The sequence below is a fragment of the Crotalus tigris genome, unplaced genomic scaffold, assembly GCF_016545835.1.
Source record: "Crotalus tigris isolate CLP2741 ecotype Arizona unplaced genomic scaffold, ASM1654583v1 scf7180000018040.1558517, whole genome shotgun sequence".
Taxonomy (NCBI): domain Eukaryota; kingdom Metazoa; phylum Chordata; class Lepidosauria; order Squamata; family Viperidae; genus Crotalus; species Crotalus tigris.
The window spans coordinates 647,334-673,501 of NW_024096790.1; the positions used below are offsets into that span (position 1 = coordinate 647,334).

General features: G+C 37.9%; 2 protein-coding genes across 5 annotated transcripts in view; both read right to left on the minus strand.

The window, feature by feature from the left end:
* CCDC88C (coiled-coil domain containing 88C) overlaps nucleotides 1-8,525 on the minus strand; it is a 99,322-nt gene extending 90,797 nt beyond the window's left edge. For 2 of the 4 annotated variants that reach the window (XM_039346952.1, XM_039346951.1), the window contains exons 1-2: nucleotides 7,881-8,525; nucleotides 5,416-5,516 (exon numbers count right to left, since the gene is read on the minus strand). In XM_039346952.1, the coding sequence (XP_039202886.1) occupies nucleotides 5,416-5,516; nucleotides 7,881-7,940 (161 nt within the window). In that variant the 5' untranslated portion in view covers nucleotides 7,941-8,525. The remainder of the gene's footprint in view (nucleotides 1-5,415; nucleotides 5,517-7,880) is intronic. The other 2 variants (XM_039346948.1, XM_039346950.1) reach the window with 2 other exon arrangements.
* A 7,682-nt stretch (nucleotides 8,526-16,207) lies between these two features.
* PPP4R3A (protein phosphatase 4 regulatory subunit 3A) overlaps nucleotides 16,208-26,168 on the minus strand; it is a 31,278-nt gene continuing 21,317 nt past the window's right edge. The window contains exons 11-15 of the mRNA XM_039346953.1: nucleotides 24,118-24,287; nucleotides 22,206-22,348; nucleotides 21,435-21,625; nucleotides 19,261-19,487; nucleotides 16,208-17,419 (exon numbers count right to left, since the gene is read on the minus strand). Coding sequence (XP_039202887.1) covers nucleotides 17,321-17,419; nucleotides 19,261-19,487; nucleotides 21,435-21,625; nucleotides 22,206-22,348; nucleotides 24,118-24,287 — 830 coding nt within the window. The 3' untranslated portion in view covers nucleotides 16,208-17,320. The remainder of the gene's footprint in view (nucleotides 17,420-19,260; nucleotides 19,488-21,434; nucleotides 21,626-22,205; nucleotides 22,349-24,117; nucleotides 24,288-26,168) is intronic.

Sequence of the window (26,168 nt, forward strand, 5' to 3'; positions counted from 1 at the left end):
ATTTAAAGAAGACCAACTCTTCTAATAAGCAGCTGAATACATGTACACCAATGTATGTACATTAATGTACCATTAGCATACTGCAGTGGCTCAGGTGCTGAGTTAGATTGAGGAAACTCATATTCAAATTCCCCATTTCACTATAGTGATCACTGGATGGACTTTGACTAGTAACACTCAGTCAGATTGAGGTAAGGTAATTAAGAGTAATTAGGAGAAATCTCTATGTAAACTTTGAACCTTTAGCAAAAATAAATGCAATGAACCAATACACAACAAATTTCATGTCACTTTATAATATTGTTATAATATTGTTATTAATAGGCAAAAAATGTTAATGTATCCATCTGACAAGCACAATTATATCAATATAGGTGGGCTCCATATACTAAGTACTAGTGGAAATACTTGACTGGACAGTGAGATATTGTTGGACTCAAATCCCAGCAGCCCCAGCCTGAAGCTCATGAGAATCTCTGCACGTTCTAAAGAGCAATAAATCAAGAAGCACAAAGCTGTCACCGGTAACTTGAAACCATTTTTTACTGGATTATATTATTAATAAATTTGTTATGGCCACCCATTCTGGACAGTTTACATCAGACTGTACAATTTTAAAAAAACCCTCCCTTTTTACAATCTGTAATCAGATGGAGCTGAGTGTTTGCTGGCCGGATGCCCTTCCTGACGCCACACAGAGTTTGCAGAAGTTATTTTTTTCTTTGTGCCTTAGGAGAGAAACATCAGCTGCTATCTAGGACTGAATTCTCAACCTTCTGAGTGGAAGGCGAGTTCTTCACACTAGGCCACCTCGCAGCTCATATCATACTATGCAATTAAAATAGCTTAAAGCAGAGGTTCCCAATCTTTTCTTCACCATGCAGCTCCTATAAAGCAACCCTAAAAATCACAAAAGCAACAAAGAGAGGGCTCCACAAAGACACTTATCCCAGACTTGGAAACAGAGCCAGGTCTTAAGGGCCTTCTGGAACCAAGAGAGTAGGAGGAACGGTGATGAGGGGGGTAGCAACAGAGAAGCTGTGCTTCCTTAGTCCCACAACACAGCAGCATTTGAGGGAACTTGGCATGTCTATCTGGTTGTAGACAGAAACAGAGATGGGTGGTCCTCCAGATAACAGACCCCTGCCATGAATATAAAGTTTGGACAGAGGAAAAGCAAGAAAAAGTTTGGGGGAGTTACAGTCTGGGTATTAATTTTCAGCCAAGACCAAAGAAAACACAGATAAGACATGAAATACTATTTAAATGAAGAGTGCAAACAAGAATAAACCTACAGCAATTAGAAAAGGAAGCAAAGTTAATTCCTGTCATTATAAACATCAAGAGTAGCACAATGCTGTTTTGTAAAGTGGTATTGGTTGCACTGTAATGCATACCTACCGAAGACACATCATTGCACAAAAACATGGAACAGGACTGGGCCATTAACAATATTCCATTACTGCATTCCTAATGCAGGTTCACATGGGTTTCAAACTGTTATTATTGAAATTCGACTCAAATCGACTCAGACTTAAGGATCCTGGCTGAAACATGTTTAACACAGCACATGCTGCACCTTTGAAGGGAAATATAATTTAATTTGTACTGAGATTAGGAAAACATTTAGAAAAATAATATGGCTGTCAGGAAATTCAGGACTGCTAATCTATAGATACCACAGAACAGAGTTCCCCAATCTTTCTGGCTTTGAGGACTGGAGGGGGGGGGAGAGGGGATAGTTCTGTGTGAGCAGCTGGCAAGTGTGCACCCACACAGCTCCATTTGCGCAAATGTCGGGAATGCGTGCCGGCCACTCGCACAAATGGAGCACGTGTGCACGCATTCGCCTGCTGCTTGCACAAGTGGGGATGTGCACACACATCGGATGGTCAAATAAAGTACCAGACCCTGAAATTTTCTCTAAAGCAAGTCTACCATCAATTCACACACTGCTGTGAGAACACAGACCCATTGCACAGATCATGTCATCTGTATGCTGGATGTGCATATCCAAGCAGCTCCTTTTGGGGAGCTGCCTGTGGGAAAACACTCACATGGAGGGCAGAAAAATATATTACAAACATACATTAAAGGTCTTCCTGAGGTTGCTTGACTAGATACCACCATCTGGGAAACACTGGCACAAAATTGCTCTACTTGGCTTGGCATCAACCATAAGGATTGTCAAGTTTAAGACATAGCTTAAGGCTATGGAAGCACAATATAAGCCTAAACTGCCAGTGCCACACCTGCAGTGTCCTCACATTTCCCCAAGATGTGCCAGAACACTCCATGCCTAAATTGGCCTAACTACTCATCTTCAGGCTCATCGCATTTAGCTTTAATATAACTAATGGTGTTAAAGTCTTTATCAATGATGGTGGATGAACATCGACTCTGCCCCACTGTCAGCTGTGCAAGGCATCAGAAAGGCCACATGTGGCCACCAATGGCCTTGGGAAGGCTTCACGACACTTCAGGAAGGCTGCCTGTGGCCAACAGCTGCCTCAAGAACGGCCAGGCTGGGTGTGGGGTGTTTCTTAGCAGGGGGGGGGGAAGTAAACTGCAAAATCAGATAGGATCAACAGAGGGCAGAGTGGCAGGGGTATAGTGCAGAGGGCACAGTTGTGGGGGGCGGCAGAGTACAGGGCAGCCAAAAGGGCAAAGTTATGGGAGACAGGCAGGTGGGGGGAGTCGACATGCATCCTGTGGTTGTAAATGCAGGCTAGGGGCCCAAGTGCCCACATTTTGATCACATGATTGCAACTTTGATGACCGGGCTTAAATACCATTTGTTCACCACTATTGTTAACTTTGCACACTGAGTGAATGGTTGTTAAATAAGGACTACCTGTAATCAGTATCATCAGGAATTATTCTAATTCTAAAGTGGGAACATCAGGAAATGTTGCCATAGAGCAGGGATGTCAAACTCACGTCACATGACATGTCGTGACATATTACTGTTAGACAAATCCATACCGTCCTCATACAAGCACTCCAGTCATTCAACCTCATACTCATAAAACTGAAATTTGCACATTCTACAGTCTACTGGGCTTCTTTAAAATATATGGAAAGACAACTCTAAATTCTACATAATTCAACTTTAACTGGGCAGCAAACAAATTCAAAAAACAAATAAATATGATCATGATGGATAAAAGAATTCTATACTTTTAGCCAATCCCCCCCTCCCTCCCTCCCTTTCTCTCTCTCTCTCTCATACACACACACACACACACACACACACACACACACACACACGTTTAGAATTTAAGTAATGGTTAACTTAGTTTTTGCTAAACATTCAGCTGTAGAACTTCTTAGATGAGGGATAATTTTTTTAATGCTTTCCACTATAACATGGATGAATAATCTGTACTATGAGAGAATATAGTTATTCAACCATAACTTGAATTACTAAGGAGCAAAGTAATAGATGTCTACAGACTATTTTTTTGCATCCTAACAGCAAAAAATTCACATTCAGATAATTATCAGAATACGTATTGAGACTCAATAGGAAAACAGCAGGGTGCTAAGAGAATATATCTTTTCTCAAAAAAAATTGCAAAATGTGCTATCAAACTTGGCAAAAGACTACACAACACTATATTGAATTTTTTTATCACAGACCTTAAGAATAGACAGGTTTGCCCTGGGAAAAAAAAAGCTTTATTCTTATTTTAAAAAGGTCAGACATAGAAAAGAAATGAGGAAGAGGAAGAAAAACAAGCCTGTGCTTTCCAGTGGAGAAATAAGCAGTTTGAAAAGCCTGAACAGCTTGCCAGAAAGGTCACAGACCGTCACCACGATCACCTTACAGTGAAGCTAGATTGGACTGTACACAAATGCTACCATTCTGGTTTTGTGTTAAACAGACCCAACCCTACTGAATAAAGGTTTTAGTTTCATTGATCTTGAGGCACAACTGGGCATTCTGCCAACACAGTTCTATTTAAAAAAAAAAAATCCCCTCTGTAACGGAAGAAGAAAACCAGCTTTGTTGAGCTGCTCCAATAGTCCCAGTTTTAAACACACATCACATCTGTGTAAAATGTTCATTTCTGGAAATCAATGAACTTTTCAGATTGGTGGGCATCACTGTGCAATAAGAACAGAATAAGGGCACCTTTAAAGAAAACCTCAGGCTTGAGAAAACTATGTGACAGAGTCTTTGAAAAGTGCCTGTTTCAACCCAAACATGAAACGCAAATGGAAGAGGTTGTTTCATCCTGCCATAAACTCTGCAACAGGAAGAGATGTGGTCAATGTCAGGCTTAACTGAGCTTAAAAAAAAAAAGACTTATGCACAAATTAAAATTAATCCTGGGCATTACCATTTCTTATCCATTTTAGGTAATGGTAAATGTGATATTTCAATGCTTGGAACAAGTGATAAATAATGTAACTCTTAGAACGGAAAGGTTTAAGCTACTTCTTACGTAGCTATGAAATATACTTGTTTAAATATAATAAGGAAAGTAGGCATGGCGTATGAAAATCTTTATGACCCCTTAAGGACAGCTCCCATCTTGGTTCATGTGACCAGGAAGAAGGAAGTAGAGGGGCTATTTTCAGTAGGCAGTCTGCTACCTCAACGGGTAAAGATGCGCTGCAGCTCTCAGCTGGATCCAGCCCATTTTGGAACTTGATTTTTATTTTACTGTTTTCTCTCCTACTCCAAATTTTGTCCCTTTCTGCTGAAAATTTCAGAGTTAACCTGGGAGCAGACAGGACTCCTGATCCCTTTTATGTACTCTATTTCTAACATACATGGTTTGGGGAAAGTAAATGTCAATGGGCTGTTCCATCTAAAATATTAAAGAATTATTTTCAGAAACCACGTGACTCCACTCCCAATTATACCTTAGTTTTATGACCATCAGGCATATTATTACCTGTACCAGTTTTTCCCACAACTGAACACCTCCAAAACTTTCAGTTTCTATTTTCTATAAGCCCAATTAGCAAATCAGGAATAATGGGAGCAGCTGTTTAAAATTTCTGGAGGCTGGTTTGGAATAAAGGTTAAGTGCCAACTGTTCGCCAGACTTTCAGTTGGAAAGTTTCTCTGCCACATTTTCTAAAAATCTTTAACTGGGAGTATCAAGATTTTCAAAAGAGGCCATGTGTATGTCAGGATGTGCTCTAATGTTATGGAACAATAACTCCTTTTTGCTTAATAATTGGCACAATATGACAGATTATCTTTTCTGTGCTGTTCCTTTTTAAATATACAACATAAAACAAAAACGTGTTCCAAAACCAAACATAAGCTAGGAGTGATTTTTTTATTACATTTTCCAAAGGAAAAAACACTACACTATCTAGCATGGAAACAGTGATTTCTAATACAAATATATTTTATAAAATTTAAAAGCGATTTGCCCTTTGGGGTCAACTTACACTTGCAACATTATTTTATTCAGGAAGACTCCATCTGCTAGATTCATGTACACTGCAAGTTTATCTTCATTATCACTCCCTATTAGTCCAAATGTTTTTACCTGCCAGAAAACACAAAATAAAACATTTTAGAAAATGCTTTTCAAAGATGAAACATACTTATTAATTTTGTTTTGGAAACTGCGTATTTATATGCATTTGAATTATAATTCAAGGGTTATAAACTCATAATGAAAATGGTTATCATACTTCTATTGGTGGCAAAAAAAAACTCCTGGTTCTGTTAGGCTGCAAGAGATCCATTCTCTAGCTATTAACAGTGGTCTGAAGAATCCACATCTCCTTCTGTATTAGAACAGGAATCCCACTTAGCGGACTATTCAGAAATGTGTAGTCTCCTTGCTATTTTACCCATGATATCTGCAGCCATCCTAGCAGATGGGGTGAAGGTACACAAAAAGTTCCTATTTCTTTTACAGAAAAAGATTATCTCTGCTATTTTTTCCCCCTTCAGTTCAATTATGTCTGATTCTCAGAGACTGCCTGGACATATCCCTGCAGTTTTCTTGGCAAGGCTATTCAGGAGTGGTTTGCCAGTGCCTCCTTCCTAGGGCTGAGAGAAAGTGACTGCTCCAAGATCACCTAGGTGGCTTCATGCCTAAAGTGGAACTAGAATTCACAGTCTCCCAATTTTTAAAGCCTGCCTGAACCACTATACCAAACTGATTCTCTGTCTCTGCTATAAATCGATTCAAAATTCATCTGAACCAGATCTAGTTTTTTTCCAAGATCTTTGTTAAATTCATTTAAATTCTCCACACAGACCAACACGACAGACTGCTCCTTAAAAAGAATCTGTTTATCATGAATTTTTTGTCAGCCACTATAAGCAGAACAATTCTGCTAAAATATAAACATGTTTGGTTTCTACCAATGTAACTTTGTAACACAGCACACATTTATCTCACTCAGATTACTTTATTAAGAGCTTCCATATCAGATTCTATAGAGGTCTGATCTATACACGTCACAACATGGAACAAGAAGTCAGACTGCAGGTAAATTACTGAATTTTGGAATAAGAATTTCCTGCACACAAGAACTACAACCAGAAAAAACGCACTTTAGCTAGTTCATTTAGTATTGTGTATATTTTTATTGGGACTACTTAAGGGAATTTCAGTAATCTGTTATCATTACTTCTGCACCATGCAGTAAAATCAAGTTCAATCTGTAGACTGCAAAAAGCAGAGCAAAAATAAAACCATGTCAGATTGCTTTGTTTTTCCTGTCTTCCCAACGCATGACCATGCTGGTTTGATAAAGGCACTTTCTAGTTTTGCTGAAATCAAAGGAACAGGTAATATACACTGATAAGCCTGGCATCAGATGTAGCATATGCTACTGATTTATGCTCCCCTACAAATGTTCAAGTTTTGTATAAACACCTGAAAATTAAATGCCTATCCACACCTCACCATCCTTCCATCTGCTCCACCAATTTCAATACTTTCTTTTATAAAATCTATGGTGTCCTTAAAATGTGCTGGATTCCAGTACTAACCTCAGAAACATTTCCTCCTAAGTGGGCGCAATGCAGCAATATACCTGTACAGGTAAAACTTTACACAAAGTAGCTAGCCCATAGGGAGGGACAAGGAGGAGGCATGTGTGCACACCTATGATTCTATGTAAGGAGAGACTGCAGTACAGGAGGTAGTATAAAGGAAGTTATAATCAAATACAGTCTTACAATAGTGTTCAAGTGCAATGTACATAATGACTAACCCAAAATCATTAATGATTTACACAAGATTTGCACATTTATTGAAATATTTTTTTTCCTTACAAGGTTTGATATAATCATGTATTTACAAAGCAGAAGCCTATCTACCGGTAGTTTAAAAAAGGGGGGGGAAGCTCCTCCTTTTAATCCTGTGCCTAACACCTTGCTGCTGCTGTGTCTTCTAGAAAACAGAAAACACTTTCTTTCAGAACCAAAAGGCGGACGGACCTTCCAACAATACACAGCTCTTTGCTCTCTGCCCTGCGTCTGGCTTTTGATCCGCCTAGCTAATCCAACATTGCCAGTGAGTTATTGCATTGGCAATATAACTTACAGTCCGGGCAAACCAACCTTTCTAATTGATTTCCGCTCAAGTAACCGTTTCCCCAGCACGTCCACCTAACTTGCTCCCACTCGGAAGCCCAGAAAAAAAGTCTCACCAAAACCAAGGTAGAGTCGCCGCTCAGAGCCTGCCTCCCGATGCACCGGCCCCTCGCTGGCCAGACAGCGCGCTTGGCCAGCTATCCGGCCCGGTGCGCCACGAGGGGAAGACACTTTCCTCCCATCCCATCCCAAACTTTCTCTCCCCCCCCCCGCCCCCCAGCCAAGCGCTCAGTCCGCCCTTCCTTCGTCGCCCAGAAAACGGTTCAGCAACGGCCAGGCCGTTTGGCAAACTCACCCAGGTCACCAAAGGGCTCTGCAGAAAGAGTTCCAGGAGCTCGGAAACGGTCACATCCATCTTGTCCCAGGAAAGCTCCACGTTCGTTTCGGATCCGAAAGCCGGCGGCGGCTGGGCAACGCTCAGCCTGGGAACAAAGGCACGGAGCCCCTGGCCCAGAAGGAGCCGCCTGCTAGGGGAACAATGCGAGGTTCATCTCCTTTCCCCTCCCCCTAGGCGAGAGTGGGGAGGGACGCGCAAGCAGCGCCCGCCCGCCCGCCTTCCCCACTTTCTCTTCAAAAGGCCGCCGCCCGTTCACAACCTGCCGAGGGGCGAGGCGGGGACGGTTGAGTAGCCGGCCAGCGGAGAGTAGCGACGGGACGGAACTGCTTTGTAACCCTTTCTGACTTCTGGTCGCCGCGAGTACTTTTCCGGTGGCGGCGAACACTGCAGCCGCCGCCACCCGAGAGTTGCTACTTCGTTGGGAAGAGTAAAAGCGAGCTCTTTAACGGCAGCTTTGGGCGAGTTTGTCTCTTTCTCTCAGAAAAGGTCGAAAGCAAGAAGCGGAGGCGCGCCAGGGTTCGCGTTCACGCGCTCCAGCCTCCCCCCTTCCCCCATCTTACAAGGGCGATGGGATGGGCCGAGCGCTCAGAGCTACTACCTGAAGGAAGGACGCGCGCTTTTCTCTTAGGTTGGAAACGGGGAAGGGGGGGGGGAGAAAGCGAGCGAGCGAGACAAGCAGGAGGAGTCGGATGCGGGGGGGGGGGGGAATGTGAAGAAAAACATGTTGATCGACGTTACGGGTTGCAAATTACAATCTGGGGGGAAAGGTTTGAAGTGACCAATAGAAGTTGATGGCAGTTGAATTGGGCTGGAAAGGTGTTCAGCGTTAATCAAGCCCTTAGAGGCGGTTGGGGGGGGGGGAACAAACTGTGTACAGGAAGTGTGGATCCCGCATTGAGGAGCCGCTCTGATCTTGGCGTGCGACGCGATCCCGGGAGTCCGCTGACTTGAGAAGTTCGGGCAAGTCCCGGGTAGAACCAGCCGTTTTCGAGTAAATAAGTCCAGCTACCGCACACACAAATACACCCAGAGAGCTTTGCATTAGGAGCAGAAAAGAGCGTGGGTGCCGCGGAGCTTGCCCTCGCGGTGAGGAAGGGCAGCCTCCGTGGCTGGCACCTCTGACGGCTGGCCTCGCTGGGGGAGTCCGCTCTGTCCGGAGGAAAGGGACGAGCTCCTCTGCGCCTGAAGGAATGGGTGGCCGGGGGGAGAGAGAACGATTCTGGCTGCTTAATTGGGCAGCGGCCGGAGGAATTACCGAGCCTCGTTTTCAGCACAAAACCCACCATGGCAGAAGAAACATCGCCCCCCCCCCGGTGTCTTCCTTTGGCGCTCCAGGATGTTGTTCTTCTGGGCTAACTAAGGGCCTTTGCTAACAGGGCTGCAGCTTTAGGCTTCCCTATTGTGTTTAAACGTGAACTGATGCCAAAAACGTCCAAAGCAGAAAAGGGAGGGGGGAAATGGGCAAGTGACCATTTTAGAGATAGATAGAGGAGTCAAACTCACAGTCCTGGGAATAAATTTAGGGAGGGTGGTGGAGAATGCAGATTATACTGTTGCTGTTACTGAGACTGCAGCTCTTGGTGGGAACCATAAAGACAAACATCCGGTTGTTTGGGTTTTTTGCTATCTTCACTGAAGCTCTCTCCTAGTAGTAATTATTATCTCCAGAAATCGTTTTTAATAATAAAAATATATAAAAGTGTCTTAATAACTTGCTTTCTTCTTGTTAATATAGAATTTACTACTATTACTTACTACTACCTATCTTCTATAGGAATGGTAAGATTCACATTTCAGCCAGTCAGCTAATGGAAGAAATTGAGACTAATACGCAAAAAAGGATAATCATGGTTATATTCACACAATTACACTCCCTTGTGATTTATGGTAGTAATATAAATTTATCTTTGATATATGCTGCCCAGAGTCACTTATTGAGATGGACAGTTGTAGAAATCAAATGTCTGGATTTGAGTAATACGCAGAATCAAAAAATGAAATTGCTTCATGCAACAAATATAAATTAGCTTGTGGTTAGGATATGGTAAAAACACAATGTAGCAAATATATTTATAAGGTTTTAATAGATTTAGCTGAAGCAAAAAATAACTAGATTATCTCTTTTAGAACTCAAATGGACAGTCCTTTTAATTGAAAAGTCAATTACATAGATCAGATTTTCTCAGTTTTGGCTATTTAAAGATGTGGGAATTCTGGGAGTTAAAGTCCACACATCTTCAAGTGATTAAGGTGGAGAAATACTGCCATAGATGCTTTGCTTTAATCCTTGCAAGTTGACAACAACTACAAATAAAGTGCTCTTATAAAGCTTGATAAGATTAGTGTTAGTGGTTTAGAACATCTGTCATATTTCCCACACCTACATAGTAGATCACAAGGATTGCATTTGCTCAAACACAGGATAGTTAACATTGGTTTGCTAAATTAAATAACTGAGCTATAAACAGTTCACTTACTTTTAACTTAGTATATTGTATGAATTCATTCTTTTACTACTCTGGTACTGCTGAGAAGAATATTGGTGCTAAAAATAGAAGCTTGTCTAGGGCAGCCTTCAGCCCAAACTCATCATTCCAGTCAGTAGAGTTAATGACCATATTGTTTAAGTAAGAGGTATAATCTTCACACATCTGGAGGACATGAGGATGGGTTAACTATGTATGATTGCCCAGATATTTCACTAGGAAGAAAGTCCTTTCCAATTTTCTTTTGACTGAGATGTTTAACCTCTGGAAGCATAACAATTAACAGGGAAGTTTAATTAGTGTTTGACTTATTGGTTGTTGGGATACAGTTCAAATGTTCCCTATTTTGTCCTTCTTTCTGACCTATCCCTTAAAATTAGCTGATAAGAACAGAAATGTATTAATTGCACTTTTGAAAAGTTAGATAAAAGTTTCTTAACCTTGCCAAGTTTAAGATAGGTAGGCTTCAACTCCCAGTATTCCTACAAACAAATGCTCTTACCACTACTGTATAAATCACAATCCACCCAGTGGCTTTGTTACAAATGTTTTCAAAAGGTATTTTGATTTAATAAGAATATAGCATAAATTAAAAGTATATTCATTTGAAATATTTTAATTATTTAATTTTCTAACCTGATGTCTTTAGAGGAGGGCTTAAAAATGACTAACAGAAAGCTCTGCTCCTCCCCCAACACTTGGCATCTTGCATGCTGGCTTGGGAATTCTGGGAGTTGAAGTCCACACTTCAAGTTGCCAAGGTGAGCAATATAGTTTGACTGAAAAAAAAAAGGTTTTAAAAGATGGAGTAAAGGCATTTGGGGGAAGCTATGTACTGAACAGGTGGGTAATTTGTTACTGGAAGCTGAGAACAGTGTATTTTTCTTCTCTTAATAAATACATGCTAATCAAATAGGAAATCACTTTCTTTGTATAGTTGTGACCCTGAACACATTTTGCCAAGTCAGTAGTGTTGGGAATTTGAATCTGCATGATTTTCCATAAGTGCAGTGAGACAGCCAGACTTCTAACATTTCAGAGGCACTATTGTGTATGCATATCCGGAAATAGTTGCAGCTTTGGAAATTGTAGTCTAATTGACAATCAGGAAATGCCTGTATATACAAGTGGACTGTGATGTGGTATTATCAGCTAATTGTTTGCCTTATTTTCAAGGTTATGCTTAGTTTTGATTGGTGGAACTGACATTTTTTAAAAGAAGGAACTCCCTCCACAGCAGTTTTATAAATTATTGTTTTGCAGAGCATAGAAAAGCAGGAAAGAGGGCTGTTGCTTTTACCACATTGCTATTTAGCATTGAGTTGCATAAATGAGGCAGGAATTTTAATGACAAGTTTGGCAGGCTCTGTATTAGGCAGGGGTCTTCAAACTTGGCCCTTTTATGACTTGTGGACTTCAGCATGGCTGAGGAATTCTGGGAGTTGAAGTCCACAAGTCATAAAAGGGCCAAGATTGAAGACCCCTGATATTAGATTTAAGTGTAGATATGAGAAGTGTCCCTCAAGCATACTGTATCAATTTTTCTTTCTTCCATTTCTCCTCTTCTTTAAACAAGTGATGTTGTTTCTTTGATGACATTATTTGACACTTCTCCATGTCTCAGAAAAAAGTTGTTAAATAAAAGTGTGGATAATTTTCAACTTTTTTCTACAAATTAATAATAGTTTCTGTGAATTTTATTCAGTCTTTGTGTTCCGGGTAGAAAGAACATCAGGAGGGAAGCTACAAGAAATTTGAAGAGTGAAAAATTATATGGCATAAACATTTGAGCTTTGTGGCAATATACCAAGTGGTTCGATTTCATACATAGTGCCTACCAACTTTGATGCAAATATAATTCTACTGGCTTAAAAACTAAAACATCATGAAACTGAAGCTTTAAACATGGCGATTTAGCTTACAAAAGGCAATATACTGTGCATTTTACAGTAACTAAAAAGACCCTGCAGTAGTATATTTGCACCATCTAGTGGTTGTCAGAAAAAAAGTCCTAGTGACCATAGTAAATGGGGAATTTCAAAACAAAACACACATAATACAAAAGAGATGCAAACATCTCCACCTCCCACCCAAGATTGAAAATAGGCATTTCTTGCAGCTGGATAAACAGTTTCAGCAAATATTTGCTTACTCTGTTCTGAATGGTTGTTTTCTTACATTAAATGTTTGCTTTTAACAAACATATTTTAACTGTTAGCACTTTCATCACTGCCTTTGCTGGCTTTTGTTTTTATTTGTCATGCTGTTAGTCCTCTTGTACATCATATATATAAAAAGAAATGATTAGTTATTTATACAGAGTCTAAATGATTACTTATTTATGCTGAGTATAAATAATTACTTAGAAGATCTGAGAATGTATCTTTTTAGTTTGATGTACCATTAAGCCATTGTTCAGAACCAACTGAGAACCTAATATATGCACAATTGTACATATAAAGAGAATTCAAGTAAACTGCTAACACGAGTTCAACTTAGACTGGGGATCAACCATCCAGAAACACTAACGGGTACATTTTATTAAACCTCAAGAAAAATCGACACAGCAACAAAGGAGAATATTTGTAGCTCAAGGTTGAAATGAGGGGTCCTTGGTGCTCTCTGAGTTTGGTTGTTTTTTGCAGACGTTTCATTACCCAAACTACTGTAGGTAACACCATCAGTGCTAGCAAAGACTAGCATTGATGATGTTAAGTAATCTGGGTAATGAAACGTCTGTAAGAAAACAACCAAGCTCAGAGAGCGCCAAGGACCACTCAAACCAGCATAGTTACCTCGAAATAAATTCTACTATACACCATGGACCTTACTTGTAGACATGTATAGGATTGAACGGTTAAGAGTTTTCTGATTTGAAGAAAGTTACTGTATGTGCAACACAACAGTGGTATCCATCATTTTTTTTAATTAATTGTTCCCTTTTTTTAAATGAACATTTCATTCAAGCTTCATTAATGCCGTTTCAAATCATAAAGTCTGAAAACTTAAGATTACCAGATTTGGGCCGAAAAAAAAAAATCCAGTTAGTTACTAGATAAAAGCGAACTGTTTTCTGTATTGCTTTCCTGCCAATTACTGGTAACATTATTTTTTCACTGAAGATTTGTTAGCTCTAGATGTGGATGATTTAGTATTGCTGTTTCCCTGGGCATATTCAAATAGTTTTGGAACTGAGTGGAATTTCCTGTGTGAAAACATTTCAAATATACCAAATGCCAATTGTCCACAAAGTAATTGCCTGCCTTTGACTGTCTCTCAGCAACCATTCCAAGCATCAACAAAAGCTCCCCTGCTCATACATTTCTAGAAGTATTTACTAGGGTGAAGATAAAAGTATTTTGGTTTTAAAAAAATGATTGGGCAAAACTAAAGGGATGGCAAGTCCTGCCATTCTCAGAATTTAAAAAGAAAACACACACAAAATATTTCTTGATGATTTACAAGCATGAAGAAACTGTAGCTTTTTTTTTAAAGTAAATGTTTAAATCTGCAAAAAAAGCTTTTCAAAAACTACATTGCTGGAAACACAGGCCAGATTATGAACTGATTAACTGTTTATAAAAATAAAGCTGGTTTATTTTGTAGTTGATATATTTTGTCGTTTATACATATACCCAAGTAATCAGTGGGCAAGCACTATTTGCAACTGGTTTCAACCTTTTCCCTAAGCGTTTTGTAGATTTAAATTAGAAGCAGGAATTGGGGGGAAACCAAAAAAGGAGAAGTTTCTGAAATAATGTAACCCTTATTAAAAATACAAAAGAGCCCGATGCCACATGATCCTATATTTGTTTTTTCAGAAAATGTGAGTGTACTGTAAATTTGTATACTTTATATTCAAGAAGTAATAAAACAAACTAAATAGAAAGATAACTAAGAAAACCTCTTAATTCTCCATCTTCAGACTATCAAAACAAATCTATTTCATTCTTTTAAAATGCTGCCTTGTATCTGAGAGGAGTCCCTCTTATGAAGCTGTTACTTTTTATGAAAGCATAAGTAGAGGAATTAAGCTACAATTTTGACCTCAAAATTGTAACTCTACTTATGCTGACTTTCATAAAAATTAACAGCTTCATAAGAGGGACTCCTCTCAAATGCAAGGCAGCATTTTAAAAGAATTGTTGTTGTTGTTAATTGCGAAGTCGTGTCCGACCCATCACGACCCCATGGACAACGTTCCTCCAGGTCTTCCTGTCCTCTACCATCTTCTTTAAAAGAATGGAGTCAATTAAAATTAACGAAAATCAACTAAGACAGACAGCATGGCACTTAAAAAGTATTCAACTTGGATGGGAGAGATCTAAGTTCAAATCCTTGCTCAGCCATAGGGGTCACTGGGTTATTTTTACACAATATACCTAAGAAGATTTTGTCTGGGGTCTGTTCTCCGAGCTTGCTGTTTAGGTCCTGGGATGTTTTGTTACCAAACTAGACAACATCTTCAGTGGGGAGTAGGTTGGTCTTATGACAAGATCAATTGTTCATCCATAAATGAACAAGACACTTCAGCCAGAAACTCCACTGCAGATGTTACCTAGTTTGGTAACGAAACATCCAGGAGTTAGACAGCAAGCTTGGAGAACAGACCCTGCCAAAACCTACAACCCAAGCTATGAATATTCTGGCCAATGTCATAAATCCAGTACGATCATGTGATTTTTTTTGCTTGGCATCTGTGGAACTTAGCAATGGAACTCCCAGTCCCAAATGTGTTTGATAAGCGAGGATTATCTGTATTCTGTCCTAAACTACAAGCACACCTTAAGAATCTCTCAATGATTTTCAAAGCTGGTGTGGTTTCCTTGGAGAGAAATGTAATTAAATAAAGTTTATATTCCTTGCTCTGTGAAGAAGCAGGAAACTAATTATTTTCTGGAATGTAAAGATTTGACATAAGACTACCTAAATGTTGGGCTAAGGTTGAGATAAGGACAGCATCATTGATGGAGAAACATAGGCATTGCTAGTCTAATTCATGCCCATGTAAATTGCATGCAATGTTCAACTTCCAATCCAGCTTCAGCATGTAAATTGAATAAATAAGGGAAAAGACATGTCATGCTTCCTCTGCCAATCTGGAACCAGTCTGTTTCACCATGTTTTGACCATAGCATAGCTTTCTGACCTGTATGTAAGTATCTCATGAGGACAACAAGGTGATTGTTATTGAGTAGATAAAATTAGGAAGAAATCAATTTAGCAGCAACACAGTCCTGTGCTTACCAACCGTAACTCACAATTAACCATGGTATGGATAGTAAATCACTGAAAGCAATAATATGCATATCCCCCTATTCCCTGGTAGATTGTTGAACTGTATTATTAGGATAAACAGCAAATATACCTAAACTGAGCAGCTAATACATCTAAAAAAACCAAGACAATTTTGTACAGCACAATACTTGGGCATTGGAATTTTATGTGATGTTTTAACCTAACGAATAAATCTTTTAATCTGTGAAGAAATGAGGAACTGGATATAAATCATACTTGAAACCTGCATTTTTACAGAAAAATTGATGTATTTCGATGACTAGGATAGTAAATGCATTCAAATAAAATCTGTATAACAGTTCTTGTAATTGGGCTATTGGTCTAGTATGCAGTTAAGGCAATGATAGCTGCTTCCTCTCCTGAATAACTTACTTCCCCCCCCCCAAGAATGAGTTTAATTGAATTCTTATAAAAATGTCATAAGCCCAGAATAATGTGCAACATTAAAACTGGTATTCCAAAGGGAATCACTTTTAAAAAATACCACTAATGCTGTAGTCCTTAATTTAATTTTTTTATTTTCAAAATTCAAATGTGTTAGTATGACTGTACTCTTGATAACCACTTTAAATTGAATTTAAACATACCAGTATGTTCCAAGTTAAGAAATTTCAAAATCTCTTTGGAATACTAATTTCATATTTATAATTACTTAAAAGTATTTTTCTGGTAAAAAAAATTAACCTATTTCCCTGAATTGTTTCAAGACAGTTGATGATGTAAAGTTTAATATAAAATATTTAGTCACAAAATAGTATTGCTTTTGTATGCACATTGTGGCAAGATTAATTTGCTCTTTTTCAATAAAAACTATACCATCTCCCATAAAATTCTAAACACATTAGGAAATGTGATGTAGAACAGAATTACACATGTGAAACAGGTACCAGCACAACAGTGTGATTATATTACATCAAAAAATTTTAATGGTCCCAAATATATACTCAACAACCAAGCATACACTCGGGGCAAAATAAAAATAAAATTATGACATAAAAGTGACATCTAGAATTCCATTCAATCTTTTAATTAAGGGACAGATATATCCCTGATCTCCAAACAAAAATCTGCAGTTTAAAGGGCAAAAGGGAACATTAAAAAAAGAGGAAACATGTTGAACCCTCCCCGAAAGAGTTTTTTTTTAAAATCTGTTGTAGTTTGACTAAAACGTTCAGAATGTGTGGTTTTAAAGGCAGGTCTCTTTATATAAAGAAACTGCTGGCATTCTTAGCTAATGAAGAATTATGGCAGAAAAGCCTTTTCTTCAAAATCTCGTACATGGTCCAAGAAATCATAATTTGATTGTAACAACTGAACAGCCAATCCAGAATTCCACCATCAAAACTCCTGCCCTGTTGGCGTTGTATTTTCCATTTCCTTCCCTGAGAAAAGGGCAACGTGTGGTCCAAGCTGGAGAGGTCAAAGGCATGTTTTTCCATAAAGCATAGTATTTCCTCTTCTGCTCCGCCAAATTGGCACTGATTAGCAGAAATCTGTTTTAAAGTTGATCTGTGTTATACACAGTAATTTTTATTTTTATAACATGGACTTCCCACTCTGGAAACCCAGAAACCTAGTTTGTATCATAATCCATATGGGTCTTCATACTTGTCATTATGAAGACTCCAGCTTTGCTTTCTGTGTCAAAGGTAGATTTTCTTCATCCTCTTCCTCATCATCATCAGGATAGTCTACAAGCCCAACTAGTCCTCTCTGAAAAAATGAAAAATCATTTGTAAATTGAACTGAGTTTCATTCACAAATTTAATTTACCAATTAAATGAACTGTTTCACGTAGAACTATAGTTCTTTGATAAATATTGTAAAACACAATATTTACAATATTTAATTACAATATATTTAAATTATATTTACAATATTTAAAGTTTACAGTATTTAAATTACAAATTATGAATATACTGAATTACCACCAAGTAATATTAACTCATGAACTATATAAATGGCTTTATCATTATTACAACTAAGAAATATTTAGGTGATTTGTAAAGAATTAAGGTGCCTGAAATTTAGGACTTCCGGTTTTGCGCCATAGAGCGTGGCCAAGGGATTGCAGAATTCCGCACCCCATTGCTAGTTTTGCCCTGCCAGGGGACCCTAAATGGTCGCCTCAGAGAGGCAATGAAGAAAGAGGGGCACCCCAATGATCGTGGAACGACGGCAGTTGTCCCGCTCGATCCGGGAGAAGCCCTCTAACCTGACAGGAGAAAGGCTGGCCACACCTCGGTGACCAGCCCAAGCTACTTGCAGCCGAAGTCCAAAGGCACTAACCAGAACAACTGTGAACAATGTGCTTGAAACTGGGTGAGGAATTCGATCTTCTCTCTCCTATTTTGTATCTGATTTCTTGGAAACGATTCCCAAGAAGCAAAGCTCCTCCCAAATTGAGAAGGGAGGGGACTACACCCCCACTCTCCCATAGACGGAAGCGGGGAATTAAACTGTTATGGGGAACAAAAATATATTGAAATGAGATTAAAAATACTATAGTCTGGATAAATTTAAAAACTAAAAAAAACCTGTTAAAATTCCATACCTGAAAAAGTATTGATGAAATTATATTATAACAACAACAACAACAACAACAACTCTTTGCTTTAAAAGCGGGAAAATGAACAGCTACTGACACCTAGTGGAGGATTAGAGAAAACTATAGCTGCACTGACTCAGAATTTGGCAAGAGATAGCAAAAAACAGCTAGGAACAAAGCATTGGGCTATCTACTACAGAGTGAAATTATATATGTTTAGAAACTGTTGGCCTTCTGGGATTATAAACACACTGAGCTGCATTTTTAAGTTTAAGAACTATTTACAGAAAAAGAAAAACCTTGGCCTTTGGTTAATCTTCTAAAGGGGAAGTTACTGGAAAGCTTTCAGGTGGTTAAAGACTTTGGACTGAAATCTTGGCTGGCTGATAATTATAAGACCCCTGAAAAGAAGAATTGTTATAAAATACTGTTTTCAATGGTGCTTTGATAATTGGAAACATATTGGATTACAAAAACCATATATAAAGATAAGAACTACACAAGATTTGGTTGTTTGGATTTTAAGATGGGCTGGTTTGATAAAGCTAATTAAAGAGACTATGGTACTGGTGAAAAACTACTTAGAGGAGGGAGACAAAATGGATGTTGTATATTTATCTAAAAGTGACAGAAAACATGCACATGGGTCACTTTCACAAATGCAGCTTTGTGCTTAAGCGCTCGCCCACTTCCGCAGCCTGGTTCTGAACGGGCTGTGGCCCATCACTGGGCTGGGACAGGGGCTGGAGATGCAAATATAAATTATTCTTTACATTTCCAACAGTGGATAATAAAAAGCAATAAAGGGGAACTAGACACAAAATAATAATGATAATTATTTTAAATGTCCCTTTATTATTAAGCAGATATAAAACTAGAGAGAGAAACACAAACTCTATTCGAACAAATGGCAAATTTTATTTGCATAATAGTAACTGTGTGGATTGATTGAATAACATGGAAAATATAATACTGAGGCACAATCGGATTAAAGGAAAAAAAGTACCTTTGTAGTTATAGCTGCCATTTGAGATGTGCTTTTAGAAACTGATCCAGGAGATCCTGGTGACCCAGGAGATCCTGGAGATCCAGGAGACCCAGGCAAATTACTTGCTGATGATTGGCTGGTGAGGTTAGTCTTTGTACCACTTGAGAAGGAAAGTTTAAAACTTGGACTCTGGCGACCAGAAATGTTAGTTTTCAGAAGGACCTCCTTTTCTTCGCTTTCTTTAACTAGAATGTAAAACAAACACTGCTGTAACAAGTTGGACTATTAAGCAAATTAGATAAAGATATAATCTGATCAAATTACTGAAGTATCTGCTGATTTCAAAGACATTTTATCATCTGTCTCCCAAATGGAAAGAACATTAGTTGTTACCTATACCTACGCATGACTACATACATTATGTAGTTATGAATAAGTATAAGTAACAACTAATACAGAGATACACATTTACCAAGTAGGTAACAATATTCTTCAGTGGAATGGCTTGCCTAGCAATTTTTTAATATTATTTTTTAGTACTAGATGCAGGTTTTTAATTTTTCCAAAGCTTTTAAATCTTTGAATTTTAACTGACTAAATTTTAGCTCTGCTGTAAAGATTTAATTATTCCCTTTTTACCTGCTTTATGCACCGCTGCTGACTACTGATGTTTTACATTACTTTCATTTATTACAAATTTATATTGTATTCATTGCTGAAACTGACTCACAGAAGAATTGCTGAATAAATACAATAAATTATTCTGTCTGTAGACAGATAATAGCTATTTATTTATTATATTGATAACATCAATATATATTTATTATCCAAAAACACAGTCAGGTAAATTTAACTTAAAAATTTTGTTGCTAATGTGTTTTTATGATTGAACAATGTGTGCCATAACAAACCCAAGTTGGCATTAGATTACAATAATCTTTTAATAATAGTATAACAGAATAGCAGAGTTGGAAGGGATTTTGGAGGTCTTCTAATCCAATTCCCTGCTGAAGTAGAAAACCCTGTACCGTTTCAGACAAATGGTTGTCCAATTTCCTCTTAAAAATCTCCAGTGTTGGAGCACCATAACTTCTGGAGGCAAGTCATTCCACTGATTAACTGTTCTGTCAAGAAATTTCTCCTTAGTTCTAGGTTGCTTCTCTCCTTGATTAGTTTCCGTACTTTGCTTCTTGTCCTGCCTTCAGGTGATTTTTCAGAATAGGTTGACCCCCTCTTCTTTGTGGCAATCCCTGAGATATCCCTGGTCTTTTCATTAAACCAGACGTATCCAATTCCTGCAACCATTCTTTGTAGCCTCCAGTCCCCTAATCATCTTTGTTGCTCTTCTCTGCACTCCTTCTAAAGTCTCAACATCTTTTTTATATCGCGATGACCAAAATTGGATGCAATATTTCAAGTATAGTCTTACCAAGATATTGTAATGTAGTATTAACACTTCACATATCTTGATTCTATCCCTCTGTTAATAATAGAAGTTGTAATCACAATAAAGGGCAACAGGAAAAGCAGGGAGAGACCTATGCTAGAAAGATAACCCTAGTAGTTAATTGGTTGCTTTTGAATTGTGGTGTTGGAGAAGATTCTTGAGAGTCCCTTGGACCACAAGGAGATCAAATCAGTCAATCCTAAAAGAAATCAACCATGACTATTTGGAAGGACTGATACTGAAGCTGAAGCTCAAATACTTTGACCACCAAATGAGAAGAGAGGACTCAATGGAAAAGACATTGAGAAGGGGACAACAGAGGATGAAATGGTTAGATCATTGACACAATGAACATAAATTTGGACAAATTCCAAGTGACAGTGGAGGACAAGGGGGCCTGGCATGATATGGTTCATGAAGTCATGAAGAATTGGACACAGCTTAGTGACTGAACAACAGAAATTAATTGTTGCTGGCTGGGGAATTCTGTGAATTAAAGTCCATACATCCTCAAGTTATCAAATTTGAAAACCACTGATCTGGAGCATAATTACCTTATCTGATCTTGTGAAATGGGATGAAATAACAGGAGACACAGGTCCTCCAAATGATTTAAAGGCTTTTCTAACTACTGAAGCATCTCTCTCCTTGCAGCTTGCCTGCTCTTTTCTACCTCATGTTGGCCAGGGGGATTAGTGATGGGGACAAACTGGCAACTAGTAACATGTTCCCCTAAGTTACTTACATTTTTTTCTTTCCATAAATTTACTTATAGGATCCATAATATCTTCATCATTTTTACTTTTATCACCAGGTGGCACTACTACCTCCCCATCTTCCATATCATCTTCATCAGTGTTAAACCACATTTCTTCTTCATCCTCCAAGGTCCTTGCATCCCTTCTGTATCTATGGTTTCTTAAGATGGATCGCATGCTATAAAAGGATGATATTGTAATGAGGTTATAATATATGTACACTGCTAAAAATGAGTATCATGCTGAATTCTAATTCTCTAATATTTCTAGAACATAACTACTTTAATACATTTTCCCAAAAATTAACTCCAGATGTGCATCATTAATGAAAAAGAGAAGGTGCTTATGTGTTAATGTGACATATTATCATTTCTAACCTAATTACTTAGCCATTGCGCAAACATATGGTTATTCAAAAATAAAGGACTTCAGCTATGTTTTGCATGTGTTGATTTGTAATATATGTTTAAAATTTTGTAGATCAACCCTGAATTACAACAAGAAACAAAGATTCTCCTAAGTCAGTAAGCCTAATTGTGATCAGATTAAGATAATTCCCGTTTCAGGCATTACATAAACCAACTCCCAGTAGTCTCAATGGATGTATTACACCATTCTCATTCTTGCTGTTTCAAAATAAATGATCATTCAACTGTCCATAGAAAAGACATTTCAATAACTGGACTATGAATCTTCTTCTATTTTTCAGTAAATTTTCAATAGGCAAAGATCTAATAATAATTTCAGAGTGCACTAACCTGTCAAGTTTGGGATTATCTTGTCTTTCCCTTTGTTGCTCATAACGTAATTTCAAACCTTTGAAAGTCTGTACATAATCTACATCTTCTAATGCCTTCCAATAATTCTCAATTACATGAGCTGTTAAGGATTTTATGTCTTCCTGGAAAACAAAGTTATTTTAATCCATTTAAAATGTTAAACAACTATATAATTTTGCTCAAAAACATATAATAGAACATACCTGATCTGTTCATAAGTCAGGTAGTCTTTCATGCATATAACTGATAAGCCACATAAACTTAATTATCACTGCAAAAAACAGCTGGTCTACTGCACTGAAGTGGAATAGTTGTAAACTGTCTATCTACCTTGGTATTTTGTCATTTAATCTTAGCATTTTGTAATTTTTTCAAGCAGAATAAATTGAAAAAAGAAATTTAAAACAAATTATTTGAAAGAATCCAACATGCTATATTTGGATGTCATGGCAACATAAAATCGAACAAACAAGTGCTATTTGTGGAGGCAGAAAGGAACCCAAGGCCCCAATTCATAGTAATAACATGGTAGACTAAAGAACGTCCATCAAATTTTATAAAATTGCTTCTTGATCATTTTATTTTTGCTTAAAACATCTAGGCTTCAAAGTATCATTTTTAACACAAGTGATAATGGTTTTATTACAGCCATCTGAATCAATTCTGACTCCTGGTGGCTACAAAGGCAGACCTAGAGTTTTCTTTGCAATATTTTTATAAGTGGTTTGCCAATATCTTTGGGGATGGTTTTCAACTTTCTAAGCTAGGGCTGAGAGAAAATGACTGGTCCAAAACCACTCAAATGAATTTTGTACTTAAGTAAGGACTAGAACAGAGATCTCCCCACTTTTAACCTGGAACCTTTAACTACTACATCAAACTTGTCCTCCAGAACTGGTAATACAAGTATTTTTTTTAAAAAAAGTATAAGCCCCTATCTTAAATATCGTTATTTCCTAGTATGTCAGTGATGATCAGAAGAAGAGGTACTAATCAGAATTATCTTCATTCCATTTACATTCCACTTACAGGGTAATTTCTAATTTGGCAAAATTAAAATTCATGGAATTACATGAAGATTCACCAGACTGGACCTACTGGATACAGAGGAATGTGACTGTTTTATGAGCTTCAGGTAACCTTGAGACCAATTTTTAAATACTTCAATGTTTAAGGAACTTTATAAGCTTATAGCATGGTCTTATGGTCATTCCATAAGGCAATAAAAGAAAATGTACTTTTCAAAGTCTTCAGTTCTTTTAGAACAATGTGAGATTTAATTTAGAAAATATTTCAAAAAATATTAGGGCCATCATGTAAAATAAGTGCAATCTTCTTCTGGCTAAGACTTTTGTATGTGTGGAAGAACAGAATATTAGCTAGAATTTGTTGGGAGCAGCACCCAACCCAGGTGAATAATCCAAATTCATTTTAATCCCTAGCTCAACATATTATTTTTCTCTAAAGATCAGGAATGGTGATTTTCTTGTGTACAATCAAACTAAGTTCTTTATCTTCTATATTCCTGGCCCAATGTTATGGGACCCTATTTTGTGGCAAAAAATTGATCACAATCTTTTGATTCACATACATTGTGAATTTTCATTTTTACATATTTGTGTATTTCTGAGCCACTGCCTTCATAACAATGATTAATGGTCCTTTTCCCTTAAGTCTTATTTCTAGGTAAAAGTGATTGTGAATGTTTTCCTCAAAGAATCCATATAATCTCATAATTCTTATCACAATCAATATTATGGGAATATCCATTAATCCTAATCTCCAATATTTCTGACTGTGTGAACTTCTCCTTCCATGTGAATACATGCAAGACAACTTCACTTAATTCCCAAGTATCAACATTCATTCCTCTCTAAAAAGAAATACTCACCACCCTAATAAATTCAAACATTTCTATAATGGCAGAATTCATTAGATTATAGCGGGATCCATTGTTGAGAAAGGCTTTGACCACTGGTTCAAACAAAAAACTTTTCATTATATAGCGATTGTAAAATTCATCCTTCAATCCAATTATCTTTCTTTTAAAACGTAGGGCACCTAGTGGAGAAAATACATATTTTCAATAGCAAAAAACAGCTATTTTCACTCATCTTGTACAAAAAGAGTCCTAGTATTATATCATAGACAGGTAACACTGTACCTGCAGACAACTTCCTACATATTCACAGATATACTTCATTTGACTTTAATATTTTAAGATTATTTTAACTAAAGAATTGATTAGCATTTTTATTTACATAAAGGCCTATTTTAACATTTTTAGAAAATAAAGTATGTTTTTTCAGTCTAGTGCTTCTTGGAATTCTAACCTCTATTCTGAATTTTAAAAAAGAAAAAGAAAGCATACTGGAGATTTCTTTGCCTTTTAAAAAGTTTGGATTAGAGACAAAATTCCAAAAAAGACTGAACTGCAAACAATGCATGCTTTATTTTCCAAAAATGCTTGTGCATAACCTCATTTATTTGTGTTCTAGTAAATTTATACTTTAAAACTGGCCATGCCGGTCTAATTTCCAGTTGTAGCTACAATACTGATAAATAAAAACTGCCCACTCTTTGGTCAAGAAGTTTGTGATGGTTCTTCTCTCAAAAAGTAGTATACTGTATAACAGACAGGTAATATTGTGTAAATGGACTTCTAGTTGTGCAATGAAAGCTCTCTATCTTTCTTCTATCTATGCCCCTATGCCTTGCCAAACTTTACACTGAAACATCACCCAACTGTGCAAAGTGGATTTGAAAGGCGACATGAAAGGAAGGGGGAATTACATTTTTTAAAGAAGGTATTCTATCTGTAGATAGGTCTTTTTAAAACTTAATGTAGCAACACAATAGCAAGAAGCAAAGTTGTTAACGTTGGAAATATACTAACAAGAGGAACAACAAAAGTACACAGAAAGGACAAGCAACCTTGGCCCTTTGCAGCAACTTCCCATCAGTCTGACCACCATGGTGAAAGACAGAAATCTGCAAAGCATCTCAATGTCAGGTTCCCTGTCCTTTACCACTCATAATATGTATTAAGCTGTTATATAAAAATGAAAAATATGTCATCTACATACAGCTCCATAGAATTTCTTTAGGAATGTACAGGATAATAGTCTATGTAGGTAACAGATCTGTTCTTTTGAACGTAAGTTTTGATAATTTGTCTATATATTCCTGGAATTCTCAATTTATCCAAATTTTTAAATATTAGGTATTTTTGTAGTAGAATACTTTCTATGAATATTCTGAGGTCCATTCATGATGATTTGAGTTGTAAATATTTTCCTCCTCTGCATTAATGCAAAGCTTTTCAACTAGTGGTACGGATACCAGCTGTGGTACATTGGCACCTGGCAGGTGGTATGCGACATCCTAGAAAAGTGGTAGCGGGGGAGGGGAATGAACCAGTGGCAGCAGGGCTGTCAGGGCTCAGTGGAAGCGCCAGGATCAGCACCAGGTTCCAGCTGGAGCTCGGCGCTGATCCTGGCGCTTCTGCTGAGCCCAGAAGAAGCACCAATCAGCTGGAATGTTGCAGCATCTCCAGGGTCTTGTGATTTACATTCAGATGCTTGGCAACTGATTCATATTTATGATGGTCACAGTATCCCAGGGTCATGTGAAGTGACCAAAACCTGCTGCAACCACCCAGCAGACAGGGGGAATAAAAACCAAACCTCCACCCCACCCCTGCTGCCAATCCTCAACAGAAATGCTCACAACAATGAAAACCTCAGACAGGAGGTGGGCAGGCCAGTGTCTTGCTCGGCTGTGGCTTGGGGGGCACTTTTTTCAGTGCCATTGTAACTTCGAACAGTCACTAAGCGAACTGTTGTAAGTTGAGGACTACCTGTACTTCATCACTTTTTTCCTTTTTTTTTGGTCATCAAGTTTTTGACACCTTGCTAGGCGACAGGTGGTACTCGGATATTG